Source organism: Nesoenas mayeri (assembly GCF_963082525.1).
Source record: "Nesoenas mayeri genome assembly, chromosome: 2".
Classification (NCBI taxonomy): Eukaryota; Metazoa; Chordata; class Aves; order Columbiformes; family Columbidae; genus Nesoenas; species Nesoenas mayeri.
The window spans coordinates 138,169,654-138,196,170 of record NC_137543.1 but is presented as its reverse complement, the minus strand read 5'-3'; the positions used below and the strand labels follow the sequence as shown (position 1 = coordinate 138,196,170).

At 37.0% G+C, this 26,517-nt stretch overlaps 1 protein-coding gene across 1 annotated transcript in view; it reads left to right on the top strand.

The window, feature by feature from the left end:
* The window catches only part of CASD1 (CAS1 domain containing 1), a 32,816-nt gene extending 7,187 nt beyond the window's left edge, over nt 1–25,629 (top strand). Inside the window, exons 2-19 of the mRNA XM_080340208.1 lie at nt 1,048–1,144; nt 1,831–1,951; nt 3,493–3,537; nt 5,699–5,761; nt 7,081–7,125; nt 9,959–10,082; nt 11,835–12,049; nt 13,045–13,470; nt 13,889–13,978; nt 14,564–14,683; nt 16,959–17,115; nt 18,699–18,778; nt 19,581–19,682; nt 20,910–21,050; nt 22,334–22,411; nt 23,380–23,472; nt 24,482–25,242; nt 25,538–25,629. Of these exons, the coding sequence (XP_080196334.1) occupies nt 1,048–1,144; nt 1,831–1,951; nt 3,493–3,537; nt 5,699–5,761; nt 7,081–7,125; nt 9,959–10,082; nt 11,835–12,049; nt 13,045–13,470; nt 13,889–13,978; nt 14,564–14,683; nt 16,959–17,115; nt 18,699–18,778; nt 19,581–19,682; nt 20,910–21,050; nt 22,334–22,411; nt 23,380–23,472; nt 24,482–24,748 (2,264 nt within the window). The 3' untranslated portion in view covers nt 24,749–25,242; nt 25,538–25,629. The remainder of the gene's footprint in view (nt 1–1,047; nt 1,145–1,830; nt 1,952–3,492; nt 3,538–5,698; nt 5,762–7,080; nt 7,126–9,958; nt 10,083–11,834; nt 12,050–13,044; nt 13,471–13,888; nt 13,979–14,563; nt 14,684–16,958; nt 17,116–18,698; nt 18,779–19,580; nt 19,683–20,909; nt 21,051–22,333; nt 22,412–23,379; nt 23,473–24,481; nt 25,243–25,537) is intronic.
* The last annotated feature ends 888 nt before the right edge of the window (nt 25,630–26,517 follow it).

Below are 26,517 nucleotides of genomic sequence, written 5' to 3'. Positions count from 1 at the left end.
ATGTGTGGCTTCCAGCAGCCGTGAAAATAAGTAGTAGATGGGAGACGCCCTGTTCTTTAGGATTAGTGCAAGGACGGGTGGAATAGAAGAGCAGTTCTCATTGAGTTTAACAAGGCGTAGGTTTCACAGGAGCTGTTAAGTATGGGCTGTGGTACATTGTTTCTGCACAAGCTAGTACAAGTACTTGCCATTTCGTTCACGCCATTTTGCTGTTTGTCCGTGCTCTGAAATGCCAAGTATGACAAAAATGTTGGAGGGCAACTCTTCTTGCAGTGAACGGTGTTCAGCTGTGTTCAGTTGTAAGGCAGCAGTATCTGACATGGAGTTTGCTGGAAGATAAACCTCACTGATTTCACAACTGAGGTATTTTATTTATATGAACTTAACCTGTAAAGTGAATACTCTTAATTAGTGTGCAACTTCTTGGCTGGAATAAGGTAGCTGCAGTTCAGAATGATCAGCAAATTCCCATGTAAATATTGGTTGGTTTTGTTTGTTTGTTTGTGTGGTTTGTTTGGGGTTTTTTTTGCATATTAACCCAGCACATCATTTCACCTTCTCTAAGGTGCCTGCTATGTCTTAAGCAAAGAGATGTAACAGACTTTGTAGCAAATCTCCTGTTGAGATTCATGTTCTATACAAGATGTTGTGTATGGTGATTCTGTGTAGAAAATTATTGTGTCGAACTGTTGTGTAATAATTTAATTCAGTATTAGTGTATTCTGGATAGTAGATAGCACAGTGGATTGGCATCTATTGATGGAAATGCCATTCTATGTCACAATGTCTTTCTGACAGCAGAAATGGGGTCACAAACATTTTGTGCATAGAAGAGCGATTTACACACAAGTATGATGTAAGAAGCCAGAAGGCAATTTGCAGAAACTTGAGCAAGATGTTTTTACAATAAATTTGTTTACTGCAGTTGATTGCATCAATTCCTGTGTTTCAAATATTGTTTGTTTTTTTTTTTCTTTTTTAATGGGTGTGGGGCTATGTTTTAAATTCTGTGTGTCTGAATTCTAATCTTAATATAACATTTTAAAGGTGGTGACACATGTGAGTATCTTCTGTCCAGTGGAAGATTTCTTGGAGAAAAAGTATGGCAGCCCCACAGTTGTATGATGCATAAGTATAAAAATAGGTAAGGAAACTCATGTCTTCTGTTCATCTGCCAGAAAGAAGAAGAATTGTTTGACTGCAGCTGTAGTAATTGCCATGTCATCTGTTTTTCAGTTTTTAGCTGATCCTCTAGGGTTTCAAAAATGATCAACATCTATCAGAAGGAAAACTTTTCCTTGTATATTATATGTGTGTCAACAGTGTTTGCCATAGTTGCATTTATATATGAAAATACAAGTGGTGGTGGTAGTAGTACTGATACGTATTATGGAGAGCCACAAGACAATGCAAAACACTGCATAGCTCCATATGGCACTCTCAGATTGCTGAAAGGGAAAATGCTGACCTTATGTGTAGAACAGCAAGTAAAAACATAAATAAATAAAAATTACCAATCACTTTTTTTCACCTACTAGTAAGAGAACTTTATTTTTTAGCATTATACTGTATATTACCACTGTGTTTGTAGCACCATGGAATAGGAAAGCCTACTTAGTTGTTTTCATAATCACATTAGCAGGAGTGTTCATTTTCATTTTTATGCAAATTGCACTAAACTTTTTATTAGTTCAGCGTGATTTAAAAAGATTTACCATTCCTTAGAGTTAGATGTAATGCTTAGAATTATGTTGCTCCATAGATTTTGTAAAGACTTTTTCCTAAAATACAAATGGCCTGTAACATCAATGTTGCTGTTTTGTCTTACAGTGAAGCAAAAAATTGCCTCGTAGACAAACATGTCGTGTTTATAGGAGATTCTAGAATTCGACAGCTGTTCTATTCATTTATAAAACTCATAAATCCTCAAGTCAAAGAAGAAGGAAATAAGGTGAGATAGTTTATTTTGGTGATGTTTTTGTTTCTTTGTTCCTCATTTACCTCATAACTCTTATGTGGACTCCAAAAAAGCAAGAAGTTACACCGTTTGCTGACATAGCCATTGGGAAGAAGAACCACAGAAATGCGAAGAACAAGATTAGACCAAGATAGTTTTCTGGGTGCTAATGAGATTATTGGGAACCTGAGAAGTGAACTAGGAAGCCTGAGAGAAAGCTTGCGGCAGTCTGGGAGTAAATTAATGAAGCTCACTTGTCCCATAGCAATTTATGCTTCATATTTGGCTTCTCGATGAGAAAATGATTGCTCCTTTGTGTGTTTTTAAATAGTAGTAATTCATGACTTATAATTTGTCGTTTTAAATGTCAGTTAAATTGCTGATCTAATCTGTTCATAAAAATCCTTGGGGCAATGACAGATTTCCAGGTCTATCTTAAGCCTGAAACTAAAAATAGCTTCTGGTCTTACCTTCCTTTTGATTCTTGCTGAAGAGCTGTTTGAATTTTATAAGGTGAAGAATGTAAGCTGCAGCTTGCTGGGTGGAAGCAGTAAGAAAGGATTTAGCTGTGTCATTTGTTGAACAGAATATTAGTTTCTTTTGCTATATCATGCTTCTTAGGCATATCCCTTTATGGATATGTGTACATTAGTGAGGGCAAAGATATTTTACTTTCAACTGTAGATCAGATTTGTCAATTAGTTAGTACTTGTGTTGTTTAGAAGTGCAGGCTAGCAGTTTTTTCAGCAGGCAGCATGCACTCACTTTCACTTGTCAAAACAAGATATTTGATTGATCGAATAACTCTGGTTTTCTTAGTGTTTTGGTTGTGTCACAGTTGTTGGCCAAAAGTGATGGTGAGGTGACAGAGTGCTATCATTGATGTTTGTATCAAGAGGTATCTTTTGTCAGGTATTTATGAAACCAAGGTCTCACTTTGTGGAAGAGAAATACACTTGGTTTTTTTTGACCAGGATTGAAACTAATATTGAATTTAGTAATATTTTAAAGGAAGATTGTGTATGCCGTATCTGACTTCTTCCTCTCTGATTTCTTTCAGTCTCACTTAGCAAACATCATAATATATTCCAGAATTTATTTCTACCTGACATTATTTTCTTTTATGCTTTAATTAAAACTGTTCAGGTGTTTTGTGCAAAGAAGATGGACAAGTGAAAAGGAACGGTAGAGGAAAGGAAGTATGAGAAAAGAAAAACAAAAAAAGTCTAAGTTTTTCTCATTTGGGGAGGCTAATTTTAGGTAAAAAAATTATACTTTTGTTAGAGAGTGAGCTTTTCAGGCTTCCTTGGATAGATTTCTTCCAGGAAAGATAACCCTTTATGCAAGTAATTTGTTTTAGCAAGCAAGTAACATAAACATTTTGCATGAGTATACTGACAAGTTTATACAAGAAAAATCCTTTCTACTGAAGATAAACCTTTGGGTGAGAGCAAATTAACATATGAATGCTTTTTTTTTTTTTCCTTCTGAAAATTTGTCTTACTTTGATTTTGTTGTTTTGGGTTTTTTGACAGCACGGAAATATCCCTTTTGAAGATAAATCTTCTTCAATTAAAGTGGTAAGTTTTTATCTAGCGTTGAACTGTGAGCCACGGTAATGCATATTATTATTTCATACAATGTAATTCAAATTGCAGCAAGAGCTGGATTTTTTCTTTTTGTCAGATCTTATAATGTGGCCTTCCCAAAAATTGTTTTTGCCGGGAAGTTTAGTCTTCCACTGCTGTAAGAAAGTGTATCTGGGGCTAACTTACACAGAGTGGTAATTGTCATAATTGCCGTCAAGTGCTCTATGCTATCCCAGCAAGTGTTTGTTCCACCGTTTTTGCATGGAGAAATAACCACAATGTTGATTATAATGTGTATATTGTAAAAAAGAAAACAAACAAAGTACTTGAGGGTAGGTTTTATGAAGGACTCAGTTCTCCTCTGCCCTGGCAATGACAATGGTGTCCTCAGTAGCTTTCGATGCTTCCCATGACAGCTGTCAGCAGCACTGGGGTTCTGCTAGTCATGTATTTGTTTATTCCCTGTAGACAACTCATTCTCTGTTCATGAAAACCAAAGCAGTAGTGTACTTGCTGAGTTGTCTGCAAGTGAGTTTTCAGTACTTGTTTTTTGTACATGGTTAAGATTTGGGGCACAGAATCACATTTTAAGGTATGAGCCCGTGGCAGTTTAAGCCCATGCTCTGCCACTCTCTTGCTCTCCACACTGTGTTTCTGCTGTAACTAGTGCTGGTACAACTGTGGGGTGGGCTCGTTTAGGAGTCAATTCAGCCAAAATCTTACCTCATAGGGTTTTTGGTCAAGTCTGATGTGGCTTGTCATATAGATATGTGAATGATGGAAGAGAGAGGGCAGAACGCAAGGCAGGACAGAGGAGACAAAGCAATGTGATTTGTATTGGTGTAGCCTGAGACAGAACTACATCTTCAAAACTCCTTAAGCTTTGGTAGATGTCTAACCACCAAGATTTGAGATGGCAGGTTTGGGCTTTTAGGAGATGTCTGAGTAGTTCAGAAAATAGTCTGCTGCTTCCTTGCTTTGCTATTGACATTACTGGCATGGTAGCTGAATTTTCACTTTCAGAGTGGCAGTAACCCCAATAATCTAAATGTGGAAAATACTTGACCAGCAAAAGAGATCACTGGGAACAAGTGGAGAGTTTAATTTTGCCCTTTCTAGTCATCATATTGATCCTTCCATCCTTCAGCCACTGTAGGGTGGCTGCTTGGTTGCTCACAGATTCCTGCCAAAGACTGAGTTGACAGTACAAGTGAACTACCAAAATCTTTAGGTATGTGCCAGGTGGAAGGTAGAGATTTTTTTTCTCTGCTGGTAGTGTTTCTGCATTCTACATTATAAAGTTTCCTCACAATAATTTCTGCATATGTAGTCCCTACCATTGCACTCTCCTGTACTTTTAGCCTTTCAGTAGTTCCGCACTTGAGGAGTAACTAGATGCTGGATGATCCCAGCTTTATCTGGGAGACATAATAGCACTAGCCAAGGTATCGACCAGGGGTGTCAAACTCATTTTCACTGGGGGGCCACATCAGCTTCATGGTTGCCTTCAAAAGGCTGAATGTAATTTTAGGACTGTATAAATAAATTACATTAGACTGTCCTTCTAGATGAAGGTTGGACACTACTTCTAACATCTAAAAAAAGGTCAATAGATGATACATTTAATGTCCATAGTACTATTAGATTTAAACAGCTAATAATTTATAAAGTGGTCATGTAAAATGTTAGGATTTATTTCTGTTTGAAAATTGTTATTTCAAGCTGTCAATCGCATTATGGAAAGTCCTGGAAGAAGAAAAAAACAAACAAACCCACAAAAAACTGTTTGTAAAAACTTTGGGAAATTGAGCAAAAAGCAAGCTGTAATAAATAAGTTATGGATGTCAGCTTGGTTTTAGCCCTGATTGCATTGAAGGCTCAAAGACATCCCCTTTGGCAGAAGCTAAACAGTTACCTTCTTGGTGAAATCCCAATTTCTGAACTACAAATGAAAATTTCCCCCTTTTTCATGGGGGCAAAGGGTTTTTTTGTTTGGTTGGGTGGAGGTTTTATTGGTGGTGTGTTTTTGTTGGGCCAAGTGTTATTCCTGCACAGTTGAATTGATGGCAATTAGTGGGGTTTTTTAAATCTTTTGTTATTAATCTGCTGCTTGTCTTTAAGCTTACAGAGTACATCTGGATTTATTTTACAGGATTTCCTATGGTATCCTGAAGTTAATGGTTCTATGAGGCAACGTATCAAATCTTGGACTGAGGTTTGTCTTTAAAAACTGTTTATTTTAGGAAAATATAGCAACTGACTGAGGAGTACTGGCTTTCTTTTTTTTCATAGACACAACTATAATTTCTAGTCATCCAGACTGCAACATATCACATATATTCAGTCAGTTATGTACCATAGATCTGAAATTTGATATCAAAATAGTGAAAGTGGGATGTTTACTGATGTGTATGCTTCTGGGCATCTCCTGGTCTCACAAGGTTGGCTTCACTTGGGTAAAAAGAAAACTCAAACCAAACCAGGAGAGCCCTACTTCCGAGGAGCTGAAAGGATTTTACTCTGATTTAACTTTTCCTCTGTGTCTGCAATGACTCCACTTTTCTGTGAACAAATATTTTTGTATACTACGCATCCTTTCCAACTTGAGATATTAGGTGATTCTGTGATTTTGTATTTATGTCCATTTGAGTCTTCCAACCTGAAGGACAAAGGCAATGTGGAAAGTCAAGAATGCCTTGATTTTTTTCCCAATATTTCCCTCAAATTACATACTAATTATTTTATGTTTCAGTCGGGTTATTCAGCATAAGATTGCGTATGTAATTCTGATAAAGAGTAGTATATTTACAGATTGGCAACTAAACTTCTTTCTTTGTTGTCTTTTAAAAAGCCTGGGGTTATTTAGCAATGGCCCCCAGTGATCCTTTTGCTACCCTATTTGTCATTCATGCACAACACCTTCCATTAAGATAGCTGAAGTTATAATTCATATTTCTTTTTCTGTTATTACTACCAAAAATTGAGAGCTGCTCAGCCCTTGATGTACCAAGGCAAAACTCACACTGAGCTGATCAGCACTGTTTGTTTCCTTGTATTATTCTGTTTAAGCACATGTTCTGTTCCTTGTCCTAGGCGTAACTTTCAAACAAGGGCAAGAACTGCCCCTTGTCCTTGTTCTGTTTTTGCAATGGGTTTGTGGTCACTTCAGTCAGTAGAACAGCTCAAACAAATGTTTGAGAATGATGAGAGATGCTGAGAGAAAAAGTACTTCAATAATAGGATCTACAGTTTAATTGACCTTACGAGGAGATGTTTAAATAGCTTTTAAAGAGAACTTATGCTGCTAATTTGATAATGATTGTAAGTGCTTATTGAATCTTTTGCAAATTCTGGTGTATCACAAATTAATGTTCTATGTAACATATTCAGACTCTTTTCTTTTGTAACCACTAACTGATGGACAAGTTGAGTCACAGTTAATTGAGATATAAGTCCTAATTACCTTGCTCAATATAACAATAAGTAAAATTTGTGAATATTTTAAAACTAATTGCTTTTTACTTTCTGTCTTAGGGTTCTGTGGCAAAACCTCATATAATTGTAGTAGGAGCTGCCACGGTAAGTTATATGGTGTATTTTAGTAAAGAAGGAAGTTCTAGTAGGATAATTTTTATGCTCTCAAGTTGGTTACACGATGAAGTTATTAAGCCAAATTTATAGTAAAAATATACTCTCAGTGAATTTTCCGTTACCACAAGTAGTTCTAAAATATCAGATGTATTTTATTGTAGCTGTGTGGTGTACAGTACTTGCTTTTTGGCAGCAGTACTGGTTGATAAGCATTGATTAGCTTGAACCTAGCTAATAAAGTAGTTTATTTGTTAAAAGCAGATTATTAATTTAAAAAGTTAAATAAAAGTACTTGCATAGTAACTGAGATGTATTTTTAATGAACTCTTTTCAGTCTCAAAGTACTGCTTTTGAGCACGGTCCAATTTGGAATGCTCTTTTTGAGCACCCATATTTATTTTATACTTATAGGGGGGAAAACCCCTCAATTTTACAACAGTAATTCAACAACCAAAGAGATTGCACTTCCAGAATCTTGTTCCACCACTGCTATGAGCTGCAGCATCACGGAAAACAGGGTTGAAAAGGACCTGAAAAGGTCTCCTAACCCTTCAGTTTGCCACAAGGCAGGATCAGTCACACCTGTGTTGTGCTTGGCAGGAGTGAACCAGTTCTTTAAAACTTCCAGGGACAGGATTCAACAGCCCCCCCTAAGTAGTCTGTTCCAGTAGTTGGCTGGTACTGGGAGTCAACAAGTCAACATTGATTCCACATTTAATGTCCCTTACTTCTGGATATTTTGGAAATGGAATTTGAAAGGAATTAGCTGTTGTAAATCCATACCAGGTCAAATGTAGAGGGGGAAGAATGTGTTCCATTTCAACCAAAATTATTTGAAAGCAGTTTGGTCCAATGACAGTTTGGGCATTCTACCAATCTGGAAGCTACTGGGCATGCCAGTCTAGGGTGAATTCCCCCAGTTTTAGGGGAAGGTCCATATATGTATGCAGACCCCCTACACATTTCCTGAGGGATCAGAAATTCTCTGTTTCCTTACAGGTGAAACCCCCAAAATCTCTGTAGGATCCCATAAATATTTGAGTTTTAGGAATCTCAGTAAGCCTAGAATATCTCTGTGTAGTCTGAGAATCTAGCATGTCTTACTAGCACAAGTCTTTGTCTCTCACACAGAAAATGCCATTATATATAGATAGTGTTCTGACATGCAGAAGGTCAAGTTGCAAAACTCTGGGATTCTTAGCTGAGTAATTCCTTTTACTCATATATCTACAGTAGGAGGAGATATGAACCAACAATATGTATGTGATGCTCAGCTCTTTGTAACACTGACATATTCACACAAAACATTAATAGTGGTATCTAGAGTTGGCCAAAGATAAATATCCCCTATTTTAAGGGACTTGCAGAAAAATAAAGTGCTTCAAAAATCTGACACATCAACAACATTACTACTGCTGGCACTAGTGAGGTAACCTGCTGCTCTTATAGATTAAACTGGTGTGTGTCCTTGGTCTTGGCAGCATTTTGAAACTTACCTGTATCTTTAATTTACAGTCTGTACGAACAGAGTTTTCTAGATATTGATTGTCCAAAAGTAGGCATTAAGGCAGCAAATCAAGTTAAAGCCTGTAAAGGGTGTTTCACAGGAGTTAGGAACATCAGTAGCTTTTCAGAGCAGCTTGTTGATCTCTAGCTGGCCTTTTGATCTAGAACCCTGTGTTAAGCTCTACGTAATTTCTGAAGCCTGCAGGCAATTAAGTCATGTTCCAGTTTGATCATGCGACTTTGGTCTGGACGTGTCTGTCTTAAGAAGTCAACTGTGTAGCAGTTTATAAATAGAAGTCTTATAAGCTGGAGAACCTCCAGCTAGTACAAAACTCAGTTGCTTGCTTATTCTGGGAAAAGAAGATGGTCTCAGAATGTCACTGGAGTGCTCTGCTTCTTAGTTTCCTGCTGAATAGAATATGCTTCTTAAATTGTCTGTTTAAATACTGCAGGGATTTCATAAGTAAAGATTTAGCTTCTGGGAGAAACTGCTTTTTTTTCCAGAGTGTGAGTTCTTGGAGCAGCTGCATGTTATTTGTTTTCATAAAGTATTAGTTTTTATTCAGTAATATTCTCAAGAAGTAGATTAATCAGTGTAATTGGGTTACATCAAAATTTTTATGTAGATATATGAAAATGACTAGAGAGTTCTCTACATTCAGGCCAATTTTTTTTTTTTTTGTTACAGATTTTGACTAAATTACTATAGATACAGTAATACTTTAAAAAAATGCCAAATCTATTTTTCCTACAATATGGGAGATTCTTTTCAGAAGTTAAGAGAAATTCTTGGGTGGCTGTAGCCTTCTTCCAATCATTTCATATAGAAGATAAAATCAGAAATGAAAATGGATCTTTTATTCTTAGGTTTGGTTTTTTTTTTCTTTGTGGATATCTGCGAAACAGATGGAAATCATGGCACTTGATACTACCATCGAGTTTTGCTTGCACACATCTCTTGCTGTGGTCAGTGTTCCTAGACTAAAATTGACCCAATTTGCTACAGTTTTTATATGATGTCTCTGGCTGTGCTACTTCATCATTGTTTGAAGTCAAGGGGATTTTACTTAAAACACCTTGTATCAATTTATGAAAAATCAAATATACATTAGGTTGAATATAATTACATTCCAACAGACTGTTTATCTGTCTAGATGGCTGCTTGGTCCAGAGAATTTTTTAGCACTTTAAAGGTGAAGACCGAAGAAGTAATCTAGTTTATAGAAATAATGGAAAATACCTACTAATGGAGCAATGGAATCAATTAAGTATCCTCAGACATACAGGTTCTGAATTTCTTTCTTTATTTCTCCAGTGGTCTATCAAGATTCACAATGGCAGCAATGAAGCCCTCACGCAATATAAAATCAATATCACTTCAATTGCTCCTCTTTTGGAAAAATTAGCAAGAAGTAGTGATGTTTACTGGGTCTTACAAGGTAAAGTAATGAGCATCAGGTAACAATTTGTACTGTTACTGTCTGTTGAATCATTATCTTGTGGGATACGGAAAATTTTGTCCATAGTGCTTACTTGCAGAGTAGAAAGGGTGTTGATTGAATTCCAGTCTGGCATTCTGCAGCCTTAACTAGCTGGTATCTAACTAGCTGTTACTAATGATGGAAATTTTAGAGCTTTCTCAGGAAAGTCTTTTGCCTTCTGAACTCTTAATTATGTATTAGCATACTGTCAGAGACAGTATGCTAGGTCCGTTCTCCTTGTGCTGTGTTCTGTATGTGCCTCCTAGGAGTCAAGATCACAAGTGCATAAACCAGCTGTATTCCTGTGTTTTTGTTTAATTAAATTTTCAGATTACATGAGTAATAGAAAAAGGTTCAACAAGTGCATCCTCTGTGTGTGCCTGGAATGAAATTACGTGCTATAGAGAATTTAAGTCTCTAGGATGAAACTTGCTTCCGTACACTGAGCACTGATACACTAAGATTAGGAGCCGGAAATCATGGTTCAAAATAAGTCTGTGTTATTTTTACTGTGTCACCAAGCTTCACATTCTTTTGCCTTTCTTCACTAAAACTAAGGTATGTTTCTGATTCTGAACAGTGAGCTCAGAGGCAGAATGTGCTCCTGGTTTATCTGCTGTGGGATACAGCATTTTAGGTGATCATCACCTGAGTTTAGAAACAACAGCAGATTTTGAGCCGTGATGGGATTATATCCAGCTGTACTGTCACATCTAAGTTCCTGTCAAAGATGAGTTCAGAGGTTAACCTGAATCAAGAGGTTAATCTTGCATTCCTTTCAAAACCATGTTTATCAATAACAGAAGCAGTTAGCTGTCAGACATTTCTCAGTGTTCTGTTGATAAAGATCCAGTCAATTTAAGTCTCTTCTGAGCTCTTTAATGGAACAAATAAGAGGAAAAGCAGTCTGTATGAACAGAGTTTTCTAGATATTAATTGTCCAAAAGTAGGCATTAAGGCAGCAAATCAAGTTAAAGTCTGTAGAGGGTGTTTCACAGGACTTAGAAACATCAGTAGCTTTTCATAGCAACTTGTTGATCTCTAGCAGACCTTTTGATCTAGAACCCTGTGTTAAGCTCTACATAATTTCTAAAGCCTGCAGGCAATTAAGTCATGTTCCATTCTTCTGAAAGACTGAAATTCTGCCATCAGTTAAACTGGAATCAGCAGGAGCAAGTGGAGTATGCCTACACTATGACTTAGAGAAATGAGAAACTGGTTTCTTCTGCAGCTAATTAGAGGGTTAGAGTTTAGAGGGTTCTAGTTAGAGGGTTTGAGAGTCTTTTGCTGTTGTGTTCTGTTTGTGTGTTTTTTCGTGTGTCTATTCTGCTGCCTGTCTTGGGTCCTCTTGGCTTTGGAGTCTTTCCTTGGGGGATTCCATTGCTGAGAGAAGGCATAAACAGCTCTGCACTCCATCATTATACACTCTTCATGGGCTTGGGGAAATCAAACAGGCGTTCGTGTCTGGCTAAAGCTTTCTAATCTATAAGCACTTATGCATGACTAGGGGAATGGCATTAAGAACATTTCCTCATAAACAACTCTCCATACTACACTAGTTACTGTAACAGTCACTCATTCCTCATTGTACATTTTTTCTGTACCATTAAACAAGTGTGGCTACCTAAATGAAAGTAGCCTGTACAATTTGAGCTAAGTATTTGTTAAGTAGAAGATTAATGTGCCTATTCTCTGTCCTTTCAAATTCAGACCCTGTTTGTGAAGATATGCTGAGTGAAAGTCGGAAAATGATCACTAATGAGAAAATAGATGCTTATAATGAAGCAGCCATTCGTATTCTGAACAGCAGCTCCCGAAATTCCAAAGCTAAAGTTAAAGTGTTCAGCGTATCAAAATTGATAGCACAAGAAACTATCATGAAGTCCGCAGATGGCCTGCATCTCCCTGAATCAAGTAGAGATACAGTAAGTGTTTTTATCACTGGTCAGCATTAAAAAGTAATAACAGTAAAACAAGATTTTAAGTCAATGTTCTGAAATGGCAGATAATATGAATGTAATGAGCGTCTGCACATTCTTCAGGAAATTTTGTTCAGAAGATCTCAGTAGGTTGGAGGGCAGTCAGTTATATAGGATGTTTGAAAAACAATAGCAAACAAAGTAGTTCGGAGCTATTTTAAAATAGCTCTTAACCTGCTAGATCCTTTACATCCTGAGTGCAAACTTGGTGCCTTCATGTGTGGGAATGAGTTCGAGTGATAATGATCTGTAAGGCAGTGCTAAGAAATGTCTTAAATTTTCCCATATGTGCCCATATAATTTTGTTTAGGAAGGAGTATGAAAAGGATAAGAAAACACACAATACACACCTTCCTGGGTATATGGAGCACTGCTGCCTTTATTTCTTATTTTATATTGATGCGTGCACTGAGCCCCTCTGAATTTTGTCAGTCTGCCTTTCTTGTGATGGAGCTCTCCCACTCTGTCACCTCTAGTTCCACTCCTTTGCAGATTTCAATTGCTTTCAAGTACCAGATGAACTAAATATCATCTTAACACAGGTTTCAGTCTCATTGTTGTATTTTAGAGACTTTCCTTACTGTGCCGCTTTAGGACCCAAGTTTGTGAGCTGGTTTTTGTTTATAGTCTGTTTAGCTCTTTATAGCTCCTTTTACAGCCGGTAGAGAGAACCCTGCTGTTGTAAGGATTCGGATTAATTCTTTTTGCCTTTTGCTTACCTCAAGAAGCTCAAGGGTTTCCTGTTTGGAAAAGATGGTTTTGTCTGTACTGTTGAATGCAACAAAGTGTATGGGTGTACTGGGAAATTTAATCTGTGTAATGATAAGGGAGAATTGCGTATGTTTTATGTCAATGCATGCTCTAGAAGAAAATTTCTTACGATTAAAATGTTAACATTTTTATTAGAGATTAATTGACAAACCTGCCTATTTCTTTGACAGAATGCAATGATTCTTATGAATGTCTACTGCAATAAGATAATGAAGCCGATTGATGGCTCCTGCTGCCAACCTCAGCCTCCTCTCACTCTGATACAGAAGTTAGCTTTCTGTTTCTTTACTTTGTCCATTATTGGATATTTAATTATCAGTTTAATTCATCGGAATAATTTTCGAAAGAACAAATCATGCGCTGATTTGGAAAGTGGAGAGGAGAAGAAACCTGCCATCAGCACTCCTAATGTTTCTACGTTAGAGATGCTCTTACACTCCTTCTGCAAACTTGGTCTAATCATGACCTATTTTTATCTATGTGACAGAGCAAATCTTTTCATGAAGGAAAATAAATTTTATACACATTCATCTTTCTTCATACCAATCGTCTATATCTTGGTTTTGGGAGTATTTTATACCGAAAATACCAAAGAGGTAATGATCATGTTGACATCCCACTTATAACATTGTTTCCCCATTTGAGTGTAAATAAGTAATTGCTAAATATTGAAAGTCAAATTTTCAAAGTCAGTATGACTCACCTGCAAAAAATGCATTCACGAGCAATTGAATGATTACATGGAATTAGATGCAGAAGCGTTTTGAAAGCATATGAGTATAAGTGCTTTTAGCCTTTATCATTCAGTGAAATTTGGAGTGAGCACAGCTCAGATACAAGAGCGTGTAGAGCACTTTAAAATCTGGTAGACCTGTGTCCACTAAGCAGTAGTCTTTTAAAATTGAGACCTATTTACCCATAAAGTGGTTTATTGTTTTGAACTTTTTCTCCTCATTTTGTAGATGTTCGTTGTACTTTTTGGAATAGCAACACTCTTGTTTTGTTTTGCACTAGACTAAAGTGTTAAATAGAGAACAGACTGATGAATGGAAGGGCTGGATGCAACTTGTTATTTTGATTTATCATATCTCTGGAGCAAGCACTGTAAGTGATTTGAATTTCATTTCTTTTTAAGTGGGAATGCCATTTGGGCATGTTACTGCAAAAGAAAGTGTGAATGCATATTTAGAGTTGAGTAGAGTTAATAACTCATGCTATTGTTCCTGTAGTTTTAAAAATTGTATTAGCAAGATTAGCTTTTCTCTCTATTTAGGTGTAGATTTCACTGGTAAGAGCATTTTATATGTCACTTGGCCGATGAAAAAATGTATTTGTTTCCTCCATGTAGAATATTATGTTACTTTATTTGTAATTGCTAACAACGCTTCATTTTTATATTCAGAACTTGAAACTCCTGAAGGCAAGCTTTCAAAGATCCTTTCTTAACTCTCTCTTAACTGGTTACAGAATATGGAAAGTGTAGAGCAATAAATAGCAGCAACTCATTTTAACATCAGAGAGCTTAGGGCAACAAAAGAGCTTAGTAAGAAACAGGGAAATTCAGCATAATGTTTCGTCTTTTAGAGCTGTTTTACTGCAATGCAGAAACAGCATAAAATGAGGGGAAGAAAGGAACATCAAGAGCATTTACATGGCCGTTTATAAAAGGTACTTTATTTTTCTCGACAGTTTTTGCCTGTGTATATGCACATTCGAGTCCTGGTGGCTGCATATCTGTTCCAAACAGGTTATGGACACTTCTCATATTTTTGGGTAAAAGGGGACTTTGGTGTATACAGAGTGTGTCAGGTAAGACTATCTACTTACTGTTTTTATAAAGAAATGTGTTCAGATAACACCACATCCATACTCCCTAAATAATGTGATTACTTAACCAGGGTCTGCACATTAAAAATGGCTGTTGTTGCCATGTAATCTGATCTGTTTAAATGGTAGCCTTTATCTAATACAAACATATAGCATATAAATTATACTTGCAATGTAAAAAATGCAAGTATGCAGCCCTTAAAGTATCAAGACAAATAATTTTCAATATATAACAATGGAGTTTTCATTGTGGTAGCAATTTACAATAAATAGTAGTATATGAGCAATGATGACACGCTGGCTGGCAGTAAAGAGCGATATCATTGGTGATAAATTTATTTGCTAAATCTTCCTAGATTTTTTTCAGTAGTCACTGATGAGTAAGAGGTTTTTGTGGATACCTGTGATGGTCTGAATGGCCCTCTGGAACAGCCTTGTTGCAGTTACTATTGAGAATAAATAGATGACGTGAAGGTTCTCATCTGCTCGCCTCTGTTGGGGGGAGAAAGAAAACCTAAAAAACAACACCAAAACATGGTGGTTTTCTCAAATCAGCCACTGGAAATACTTCATTTTGTTTCTCTTACCTTGTTCTTAAAACATGAGTCTGCTCCATGTTCACATTTTCCCCTGTGTGTTTGCCTTTTTTTAATTATTAGTATGTTTCTCTTAGAGTTTTCTTTATACAAGTAGATAAATGTTTGGCAAATCATAGTCAGTTGTGTACAGAATTTCCTTTTTTTGTCCTCTTCTGTGAATAAAGGTATTTATTCAGCAAGTCATTAAGCACATTGGTTTGCTTTCTCCCAGCATAACAAGTCTCTACATAGAGGGAACAAATTTTTTCTTGTCTCTGATTAAAATTTAAGTCATTTCCACTTGCTTAAATTGTGAAAGCTTTTGATTTTAGTGTGCATTTTGGATTTTTTCCTCACTTGTTGCTGAAAAGAAAAGCTTTTTGGTTGGTTAGTTGGGGAAATTGACAGTGTCCCAAAGCATTTGTGGTACCTCTCTTTCCTTCAGATAGTGATCTTTCTGATCTGTTAAAGAAACTCTTCACATTGCTACTTTATTAAGTATCCAACTGTTTTGCACTGAAGTAGATTAATAATACATGAGCAAGAGGCATCACTGTAGTAATTGATACCTCTTTCGAGACATAGCAAAGTATTGCCAAATATTGTACGTTGCTTTTTCTTCTGTTCTCAACTGAGAATTTGTTGGGTTGTATTTTTGATTGGAACAGTTAGCTCTGTGCAACAGTATGTTTAACTGTTTGATGCATAGAATATGGTCAGAAATACCACACCCCCTCTGCTGTTTTTTCTTTAGAAACAGATGAAAATTTCACAAATGTATCAGATGTATCTGCTTCCTTTGAAAAACAAATATGCAGGTTTATTGTTGTTTTGGTTTTGGTTTTGTTTTTTTAATTTAAAAATTGGTGTTTTGCTTGGCCCAAAAGCCAAGCAGTTATGGGTTTGAGTTTTCAGATCAAAATGCAAATAGGGAGGAAACAAATACTTTCCAGTCAGCTTTATTGATTCTATAGGTTGTTTTCTTTTCCAAAGACAGTGCATTGAAGCCTACATTTGTTAATAAAGAAAATTAACAACACTGGAGAACGTACCTATTTTTGTGGTTCCCCTCCCAAGTTTTGCAGTGCGTGCTGTACCAGCTTAAAAAAATAAAACTAAAATGAATCTCTAATTGCTATTAAGTGTTACATTGTCATATAACTCAGCTCATCATGCTTGTTAAGTGAATGATGACAGCACTGGTGATGGCCCAGGCACTGGGGGACTGAAAGCAGAGAGGTATTGTCAGCATCCAGCAGCTGGAATACACCATCCCAGCCCAGAGTCAGTTCTGTTTTACACTCTTTTCTTGCTGTCTCCACCCAAGTAGGCCAGCATAGGACAGGTCCAGTACTACATCATCAGCCTGCAGTCTGATAGTGCATTATTGATGTTCTCTGAGATATTTAACCCATGTTTCACCTGAAATACTATCAGCATGTGAGATGCGAGTGTTTAAAAGACATGTAGATGGGGGTTCTTAGGGCCGTGGTTTAATGCCAGAGTTGGGTTAATGGTTAGACTCGATAATCCTGAGTGTCTCTTCCAACTGAAATGGTTCTACGATTCTATGTGAAATACATTGATATTTTCATACAGTGCTAAAGAAACATGTTCCCTGTCTTTCTTAGTTTTGCCTACAAGTTGATATATACTCTGTCTTCTCTGACTCTTTCCAGGTTTTATTTCGTCTCAATTTCTTGGTCGTGGTACTGTGTGTAGTGATGGACCGACCTTACCAGTTCTACTATTTTGTGCCACTAGTCACTGTCTGGTTTATGATCATTTATGCCACCTTAGCTATATGGCCTCAGATAGTCCAGAAAAAAGCAAATGGTAAGATTTTTCCTGCCCTACCCCCCACCCTTCTGCTGTAAAACATTTACATGTTAATACAAATGATAACCATACAGAGAATGGTATAGTTAGTACACCTCAGTCTCTTTGTAACATAGTCAAAATATGTTAAACAGCTGGTCACATACTTCTGGTTTGTCATAGACGATTGTCATATGTCAGTTGAAAAATGTAAGAGCTGATGACTAAAGTCTATCTCAGATTGCAGTCATAGTACAATACTTTTTAATAGGTTTTGCCCATCAGAAATGTGTTTTATCAAGAGCTGTAATTTTACTGGATGCAAACTAGAAATATAGGCCACGCTATTGATGCTACTTGAGGTTGTTGCTGTGTTGTACTACTGGGGGCAGCATGAACAGTGAGCACTCAGACTTCCCTGTTCTTCCTTGTCAACGTGTCTCATCCATCCTGAGCACAAATTCTGCTGTATCCTGCCAAATGAGAACTTGGGCTTTGTTATCTTAGTATCTCAGATTAAGTGAATTATCAGAAATATGTCTTGTGAGATGGATATGTTAAATAAAAGCTGAAGTGAAATCCCAGTTTATTTTATGTGTTGCAGTTCATTGAAGAGCTGTCATCATGTGGTAAATGCCTATTATTTAATTCACCTAAATTAGAACTAAAACCTTAAAAGTCTTATATCCTCCTTCCCTATTGATGGAGTAATATCTAAATTGTATAGTCTGCAGATATGACCATGAAATATACCAAATGCGTCCTAGGAATAGATGCTGCAAAAATATAACTAGTGAGTAGTTTTACAAGATATCTTGAAGGCAAATAGCTCCAATATTCCTTTTTTTTTTTTTTTTTTTTCTACAAAGGCAGTTCTGCTCCAGATAGAGAGAAATTACTGTTGCGTGTCAGGGTAATAGTGTACTATGAAACTAGAAAATCTTTCAGTGACATCTTCCATCTCTTTAAGTCCCTGTTTACAGCCACCAATTTATGTGGTGAGAGAGGGAGATGATCTCTGCTGCAATGGTGAGGCTTGAGTAGAGCTTAGTATCAGTTGACAGCTTTGAGGAGCAGATTTTCAGGCTTATCTTAATAAGATACTTGTCCTTCATCACCTCAGTTGAGCTTTGGAGCACAACTGGTACCTCAAAGTTTAATAACGCATGGTCTGCTTATTTCACATAGCAAAACTGTTGGGCATTTTGTTTTATTTATTCATTGACATTCAACTAGAATAAGGACTGTCTGTGCAGAGTGCTTTGGAAAGCAGAGACTTTAAAATCATGTTTCTGTTAGAACATCTAAATTATCTTCTTTCTGTATGTATGTTGCTCCTGTTTTAGACATGAAACTTGATTTAGAATTAATAAGTTGTTAATTGCTGTGATTATTTATTTTAATTGCTTAAAGTCAAGTGTACTAGGTAAATGTACATAGTGATAAAATATTGCTGGCAATATTTGAACAGTTATTTATTAATGTATCTATTACTAAGCATAGCTACACTAAATAATTGGCAATTATTATTTAATGTGTCCTGGGTGTTTTGCTTTTGAAAAATTGATGACTGTATACTGATTAATTTCTTTCTTCCTCAGGCAACTGCTTATGGCACTTTGGTTTACTGCTGAAACTGATTTGCTTACTGACATGTATATATTTTCTGTCATATTCTCAGGTTTGTAAATTTTCACTATTTTTGTGCTTAATGACCTAAGAGTGTATTACCTTTCTCTACTTATTAATGTGTGCATAACTTCTGTATTTGCTCCTGCATCATAAATACAGAAGAAGAAAAATGGAACCTTTCAGTTTCTTTTCATATTTGAATTGGTGTGGATGCTGGGAAAAACCACAATTCTGTATCTTACTTATGGTTTCAGTATACTAATACAAGTGTAATAAATACAAAGGTCTGTGCTTTGGTTTTGGAGTGAGGTTTTCTTTTATGTGCTTAAGGTTACTGGTTTTTTTGTGAGCATATGCTGATATGTATGGTGATACGAAGATCTGTGTGTCTTAGTCCTGGAGTTGGCTTTGATACCGTATCAAAAGCCTGGTTCTCATGCTAAATTAGCCACTCACTGCCTGCTGTCAGTATAGCTGGCAGAAGCAAGGGCAGGGTTGGGCACTCTGGGATTTTTACACCTGTTGAGTCTTCCGTAGAGTGTACATTTGTTATCCCAACGTATCAGTGTATCTCTCCCTTTAAGCCTCCGGTACAAAATGGAAGGTATTCCAATACCTTCATGGGAAGCAAAGCTGAAACCCTTTCTCATTTGAAGAAGTATTTTTCGTCATGGTGTTTGTTTGTTTTCTTTTGTCGAGTGGAGTGCCTTCAGGGCAGCCTGTTATTTTAGTAATGCTGTGTAGCTAGTGAAACAGGGATGTGATAAAATTAAAAGACAGCATATTAATTTAAATGTAGTGAATATGGTTGACATCAGTGTTAACACTTTTGCCATGATTATTTTTTACAGGGTGCATTTGAGAAGATATTTTCTTTTTGGCCACTGTCCAAGTGTTTTGAACTGAATGGGAATGTCTATGAGTGGTGGTTTAGGTGGAAACTGGATCGCTATGTATGTAACATTTGCATGAATTTATACTAGTCTTTCAAGTGTGTTTTTTAATTTGGGGGAAGGGAAGGTTGTTTTCCTTTCCTTCAGAAGAAGCAGGAGTTTGTCCCTGTGGATTGTTTAATATAACACTAAGCTGCACTCAACTTACTTCTGCAAATGTCTGTCAAAGCCTTGCTTAAAAGATGGATGTTGATTTATTTGCTGCTGGATCCTGCTTAGTTTGCTTTTAAAAAATAAAGTCATAAAGTGACCTAGATTTATCTTTTCTCAAAAATTTTGCTGTGAAAGCTTAACAATTATGGCACTTCATGCTGTTGAAATACAGGGCAGATTGCTGTGATGGCTTTCTTAATAATATTTTTTGACAGTTGTATCAATTAAGGTTATTTTTTTTTTTAGGTTTACCTTTAAAACGCTTTTAAAATCAGTGTCTTGGTGCCCAAATCAGACTTATTTTTTCACATATTTTTAAGTGGTTTTCCAGTGGGAAAGCGCTTTCTTTCCAGTTACTGACCCTATGATGTGGGGGAATAGAACATTGGTCTTTTTTTTTTTTAGTTTTGCCTTCTTGGTAAGGTGAGTTGCTGAGATGGGAGCATTTATCTGCTAAGCTTATCCTGAACGGGATCCCATGCACCGGGACATTCCCAACTTGGAGCTGTGTTGCTGGTGAACAGCGTGTGTTCTGTGGTGCTGCTGGAGAGGAAATCCCAAAATAAACAGAGGAGACGAGCACCGCATGGGCCTGAGGCAGCATCGTGTTGGTAGCTAGTGAGAACTTGGCATAAGGTCATAAAACAGAGTGTTGAGGAGCTGTGTCTGTGAGAGAGGGAAGCGCTCCTGGTGCTTCTTGAATGTTTTCACTTGCCAGCTTGGGAGAAGGCCAGAGATTCATGTTTTTTCCCCAGAGAAAGGCCTTTTCAGTGCTGGCTTGGGTTGCAGAGGGGATAGTAGGTACTTGAAAGCTTCCTGAAATTTGTCTTGTCTCTAATGCTCTGTGAAGCATTAATAGGAGTATTTTATTTCTAGTTTCTTAGTTGAGTTAAAAATGCAGCTTATGACAACCTAGGGCAGAAAGCCTATTTTTGTTTGCTTCTGGGAAAGGGCCTTTTGACACCTAAGCTTCAGTATTAGAAATAGTTTATCCTGTAGCATTTCTGTTAAGAGTTTGTACCTGAAGTACTTGTAAAGCCATGAAATATTCAATGTGTTGTTTGTCTTTTACAGGTGGTTTTTCACGGGATGCTGTTTGCTTTTATTTATCTGGCATTGCAGAAACGGCAGATGATATCAGAAGGAAAGGGAGATCCTCTTTTCTCCAACAGAGTTTCAAATGTTTTATTATTTATTTCAGTTGTATCCTTTTCGGTACGTACCTAGTATAACCAGTACAATCAGGTTTGTAGATCTCTAAAGAACAAGTTTTCTGAAGTTCTTGTTTAGAAAATACATTGATTTAAAAAATCAGATCTTGATCTGGAGATACTTGAGGTGTGCTTTTGTGCACAGCCCTACCTATCTACTAAATAAATATTTTTCCTTTCAGTCAACTGTAGATGAAAACATGATCACTGTTTCAGTTCATTGTTCAAACGTTACCGGAAAATTGGAACATGAAAATAATATGGTAGATAATGCAGCTCTTATCTCCACTCTTGATTGCTTTTCTGTTTGTGATGAAGAAAATGTCAACAGTTGTCAAGGTTTAAGGCAAGGCGGCAATAAACCGTGGCAGACGCTCCCTGTTATCCCCTCACTTCCCGCCACCCCTTTCCTTTAGATTGGAAAGATAAGAAAGATAAGGGGAAAGGAGGAGAGACTTAGACTTCAAGTTGGAGAGTTTTAAAGGGTTTTACTAATGCTACTAATAAATAGACAATATGTATACAAAATATACAAAACCGATCTGGAATGCTGGATGTGGAGTTGGCGTCACTCAGCAGCAGAGCTGAGTGTGCAGAGCTGGCGGAAGTCACGGGCGGGACTGCACAGCAAACCTGAACCTGGTTGCAGGATGCAGGGCCTGGGGCCTGTAGGTCACAGGCAGACAGACAGGGTCATCTCCAGATGCCGGCCATGGTCGGAGAGAGTGACCCTCGTGATCACCCTCCTATATAGGGGGTATGAGGGTTATGGGATGGAATACTTCCGTTGGTCAGCTCTAGTCACCTGTTCCATCCACCCCTCCTCAAACACGCCCCTCTCACAACAGAACGTGGGAAAACTTATCAGTCTTTCTTAGCTACCATAGTAATAAATCTAAACACGAGTTTCTTCAGCATTCCATTGGTCTCTTATCAGCACAGAGTACAGCATCCTAGGAAAAATATGCAGGCTAAAACTCAGAAAAGTACAGCCACCTACAAGAACTTAGCTGAAAGAAAAATCACTAAAAGAGAACCAGTCTTGTTTTTGTCAAAACCAGGACAACAGTATAGCTGTATCCTAGATTATTAACAAGTGTGGTATTCATCAGTTGCAGAGAAGAGTTTGAGGGAAAGAGAAAACTAAACACATGGAGTTTTTTCTATTACTGTCCCACATCTTAGTGAACCAACTAGTGCTGAAGCATTTCAAAATAGGTTACCTCTTGTTTCATTTTTAAATGTTACATATAACTGCTACACAGACTGTTCTTTTTTATCTTTTAGACCTACTCTATTTGGGCTAGTAGCTGTAAAAACAAGACAGAGTGCAATGAACTACATCCTTCTGTTTCTGTGGTGCAGGTAATTATAATTTTAGTCCTTTTCCTTACAGTCACAGAATCTCTAGTCTGTTCTTGTTTGGGCTTTTTAAAAAATTGCTTTAAAATGTATTTTTGCTTTAGCATGGAATGTCAGCTATTGAGCTTCATTCTCATGTCTGAAAGTGGAAAAGGATTTAACTACATTGCTCATTTTTCATTGCCTTTAAGCACTGAAATCATATACTGCAATTCTGCTTTTGATTAATCTCGTTGTCCTTAGTGTAGGTTTCTTATGCACCATTTTAAGTCCAAACCCAACTTTTAACTAATTGCATAGCAGTGGAAAAGAAGAAAGCTGTAGAGAAATGTGCATGTTTGGGAGGTATTAACGTAGGAAGCAACCTATGGGACCCCGTAGTCACTTTTATGCAGAAAAGAGGTGGGCCACAGGGGCATGCATCTGGTTTTCTAAAATGTAGATTTTCCTCTTACTGTGTCCCGTGCCCCTCTATACCCCAGATGTTTGATTCTGTTCCCTCTCTTGTTTTGTTTTGTGTTTTGATTTGTTTTGTTTTTAATAGTTTGTCCTACTCTCCTGAGGGCAGCATGTGTAACGTTTTCAATATGATTTGTCCATCTTGACACCTTCTCTTTAAAAAATGAGGGTTGACTCAGATTTGTGGCCACTTTCATCTTAGGCCAGCATGGTATAACATGTTTTGTGACCATGCCTAGTAACTGTATAGGAATATCTATCAACATCAAGGCTGTGATTGTACTGAAGATTTAAATGTGACTTGCTATGCTATAAGAATGTTGTGTAAGAGATTTGCAAATTCAAGACCTACTTGTGTGGATTTTTGTTTGGTTTTCATATTTATTAAATTTTAAAGAAAACTGAATGCAGAATGCACTTTGATTTAGATGTGAAAATGAAGAAACCTTTTCTGTGTGTGTGTAATCGGCTTGTCATCCACAGCCACCCTTTTTTTAATTTTTTTTTTAAAGATTTTAGCTTTCATCCTCATCAGGAACATTCCCGGATATGTCCGATCTGTGTATAGCTCCTTCTTTGCCTGGTTTGGCAAAATTTCTTTAGAGGTAAGTAGGATGATCAGAAGTACAGTGAATTGAAACTTAAAAATTTAACGTGGCTTTCTCGTCTAAATTGTAGTATAACACATGAATAGTGAAAAAAAGTTGCCATATTGACTTCTTTTAGCACTGTAGCTTCCATCTACAATTAAATATCATAGCTGAGATAGCAGTCTCACAGTAGCAAACTCATTTCTTATGCTGGTTTTGGGGGAGAGTTTTGGGTTGGGAGAGTGGGGATTGAATGCTGGAGTAAGATGGGGTGTGTATGCAGTTGGAAGATAAAAATTTAAAGCAGTGGAAGAATCAGCATGAATTATACTGGCAAGTATTACACTTACGTGTTTGCCCTAGAAAGCTTTCCTGCATTAACAGAAAATGTAACTTGACAAACAAAACCCTTCTTAGTGCAAATGTTATGTTGTTCCACTGAGTGTATGTTTCGAAACAGTAGGAGTTATCTTTCCATTTTATTTGCTGTTTAATTTATTGTACTACTAGAATATGTTATTTAAAGGGAAAGGAACTTAGAGGAGAAACTCATTGTAATATAATGTATATGTAGTACGTGATTTTGAATTTTTCATAAACGATCACGTTTTCATTGTCCTGATTCCTGGTGAACTGTAAGGTGCTGATCACCTCCAGGGACCTTTGTATTCAATGGCAGTCGAAGCATTTTTCTGTATTTGCAGGCACATTAGTTCAGTCCCTCACCAGAGGCTGAGTAACTGAGCGGAGGTGTATTCCTCCTCTGTTCTGACCTAATGTGAATTATGTGCCCCGACACCACGTTTGGTTAAGGACTAAGTAAACCCATTTTACTGTGCACTGCAAAGACTAATAGTTTTGTCTTATAGCAAAGACATGTGGAAAACAGCTTCTCAAAGTATGTTATTGAATCATGCATGTCTGACTTAGGCAGAAGTACAGTGCGTCAGTTGATGCAATAGTAATAATTATATGTTTTTATATAAGTATTATTAAAAACACTCTTTTTTTTTTTTTCTTTCAGCTTTTCATTTGCCAATACCACATCTGGCTGGCAGCAGACACAAAAGGGATCTTGGTGCTCGTTCCTGGATATCCAATGTTTAATGTTCTTGTCAGCACTTTTATATTTGTGTGTGTGGCACATGAAATTTCTCAGATCACTAATGATCTGGCACAGATTGTGGTTCCTAAAGATAACTCGACTCTGCTGAAAAGGTTGCTATGCATAGCTGGATTTTTATCTGGACTACTTTTCTTCTCAGCAATGCAAGATCAGTCAAGGCATTAATTTGAGAAGATTCTTGGAAACTTTCTTCAGGTTTACTTTGTGTCTGCCTGAACAAATATTCTGAACTGGAGGTACAAGAAGACACTTAAATGAAGCGTGTGGAAAATGTATATAGTGCGAATGTACATATTTTGTGTGGAAATCACCTTCTCAAAGAATCTGAGAAACAAGAATGCACTGTACAGCATTGCATGTGAAAACGAGTCTTTTCTACTGGATATATGTTCCTGTTTACATATCTGTTTAAACATGACATGAAGAAGTGAAGTTCAACGGTTTAGCAATATCATGTGCATATCACGGAATTAACTTTACTTTGGGTCAGCCGAATGAAGAGTGGATGTTACGAGAGCACCACCTGCGCGGAACACGTGCCGTCATCTTTCTCATCAAGGAACAAAACAGCAAACTTGTGATCCTTCGTTAACGGTCACCTTTAGCTGATGTGAAACATGAAGTTACTGGTAAACCAGGGCATTTTTCTGAACAAAATGGTAATTTTTTTTTCTGTTTAGAAATTGAGTATTTTGGGTGGAGATAGTATATGTTATATGAAACCCTTTATATATGGAACTAAACAGTCATCACCAATTCAGTGATTTAAGATTATATACAAGTTTACATAATATTTTATGGGCTTCTTTTAGAAATTTAATATGTTTTCAGCAAATTCTGAGGTAGAATTTTTTTATACAGAAAACTTGATTTTTTTTACCCTAAAATTGTTTGCTTTTTCATAATTTTTCCATTAATTCATGTAACTGTGTGCAGTTCTCTGTACAATCCCAGTGAACAAACAGATGAATACATTTCAGAGACGCAGTTCAAGATAGAGAATCTTTGGAAGACCTCCAGCCTTTTCCAGTCAGATGAAATCCCACCACATCTGCTCCATCGGATCTTCTGGAAATGGGTGAACAGGAGAACGGTGATCTTTGAACCTGTCTCGGAGCTTGTAGGTGACCTTGAACTGTGTCTCATTAGGGAACTGGTGCCATATTCTATTTTGTAATAATATTGTTTAAAAGGATGAGAGTCAATCCATTGGTGTAATGAGGAGGAGGGATTGAGTAGTCGCCTTGTTGCGTGCAGATGGTTGAGTCCCCGAATTACAAGTGAAAGGAGGTTGGAGCTGTTTGAAGGAACCTTTTTCCCCATCCTTTTTGGCAGCACCCATCTTGCTTAGTAACTCTTCCCTTTAGCGTAAAAACATAAAACTGAAAGAAATAGCCCTTTTGTGTGGCAGTGAAGTTACAGTCATTTCTTTGTAGTTTGTGGTTTTGGTTCAAGTGATAGTTTGACCTTTATCCTTCTACTGATTGTTAGCACAAGCACAGTATTGTTTTCTGAGCATATGTGCAATTATGTGTGATTAGAAACAATATGATTTCTAATTTGTACCATATGTACTGTCAGGTACGTGTGTTTGATCTTATCCCAGTTAAAAAATTGAATTCAATCCTGCAGCCATCAATGAGTGGAAGGAAAAAATGTGAAAAGAATGGCTTCAATTTTTCTTTTCTTTTTTTGTGTAGAACAGTTTATTTTAAAGAATGACTAGGCGTTCATCATAAAAATATAAATCATTCATTTCCCCCAAATTCAGCAGTTTTACTAAGCCCGCCAGCTCTTTTGAAGCTATTGGAAAGACACTCAGCTACTTGTTCTTTGTGCGCATTATTTCCGGTGTTTGGGAAGTGAAGCTCCTTGATCAGCACCTTGGAATGGCTGAAAGACACGGTGTAGGTGAACACTGAGGTGGGATGGGA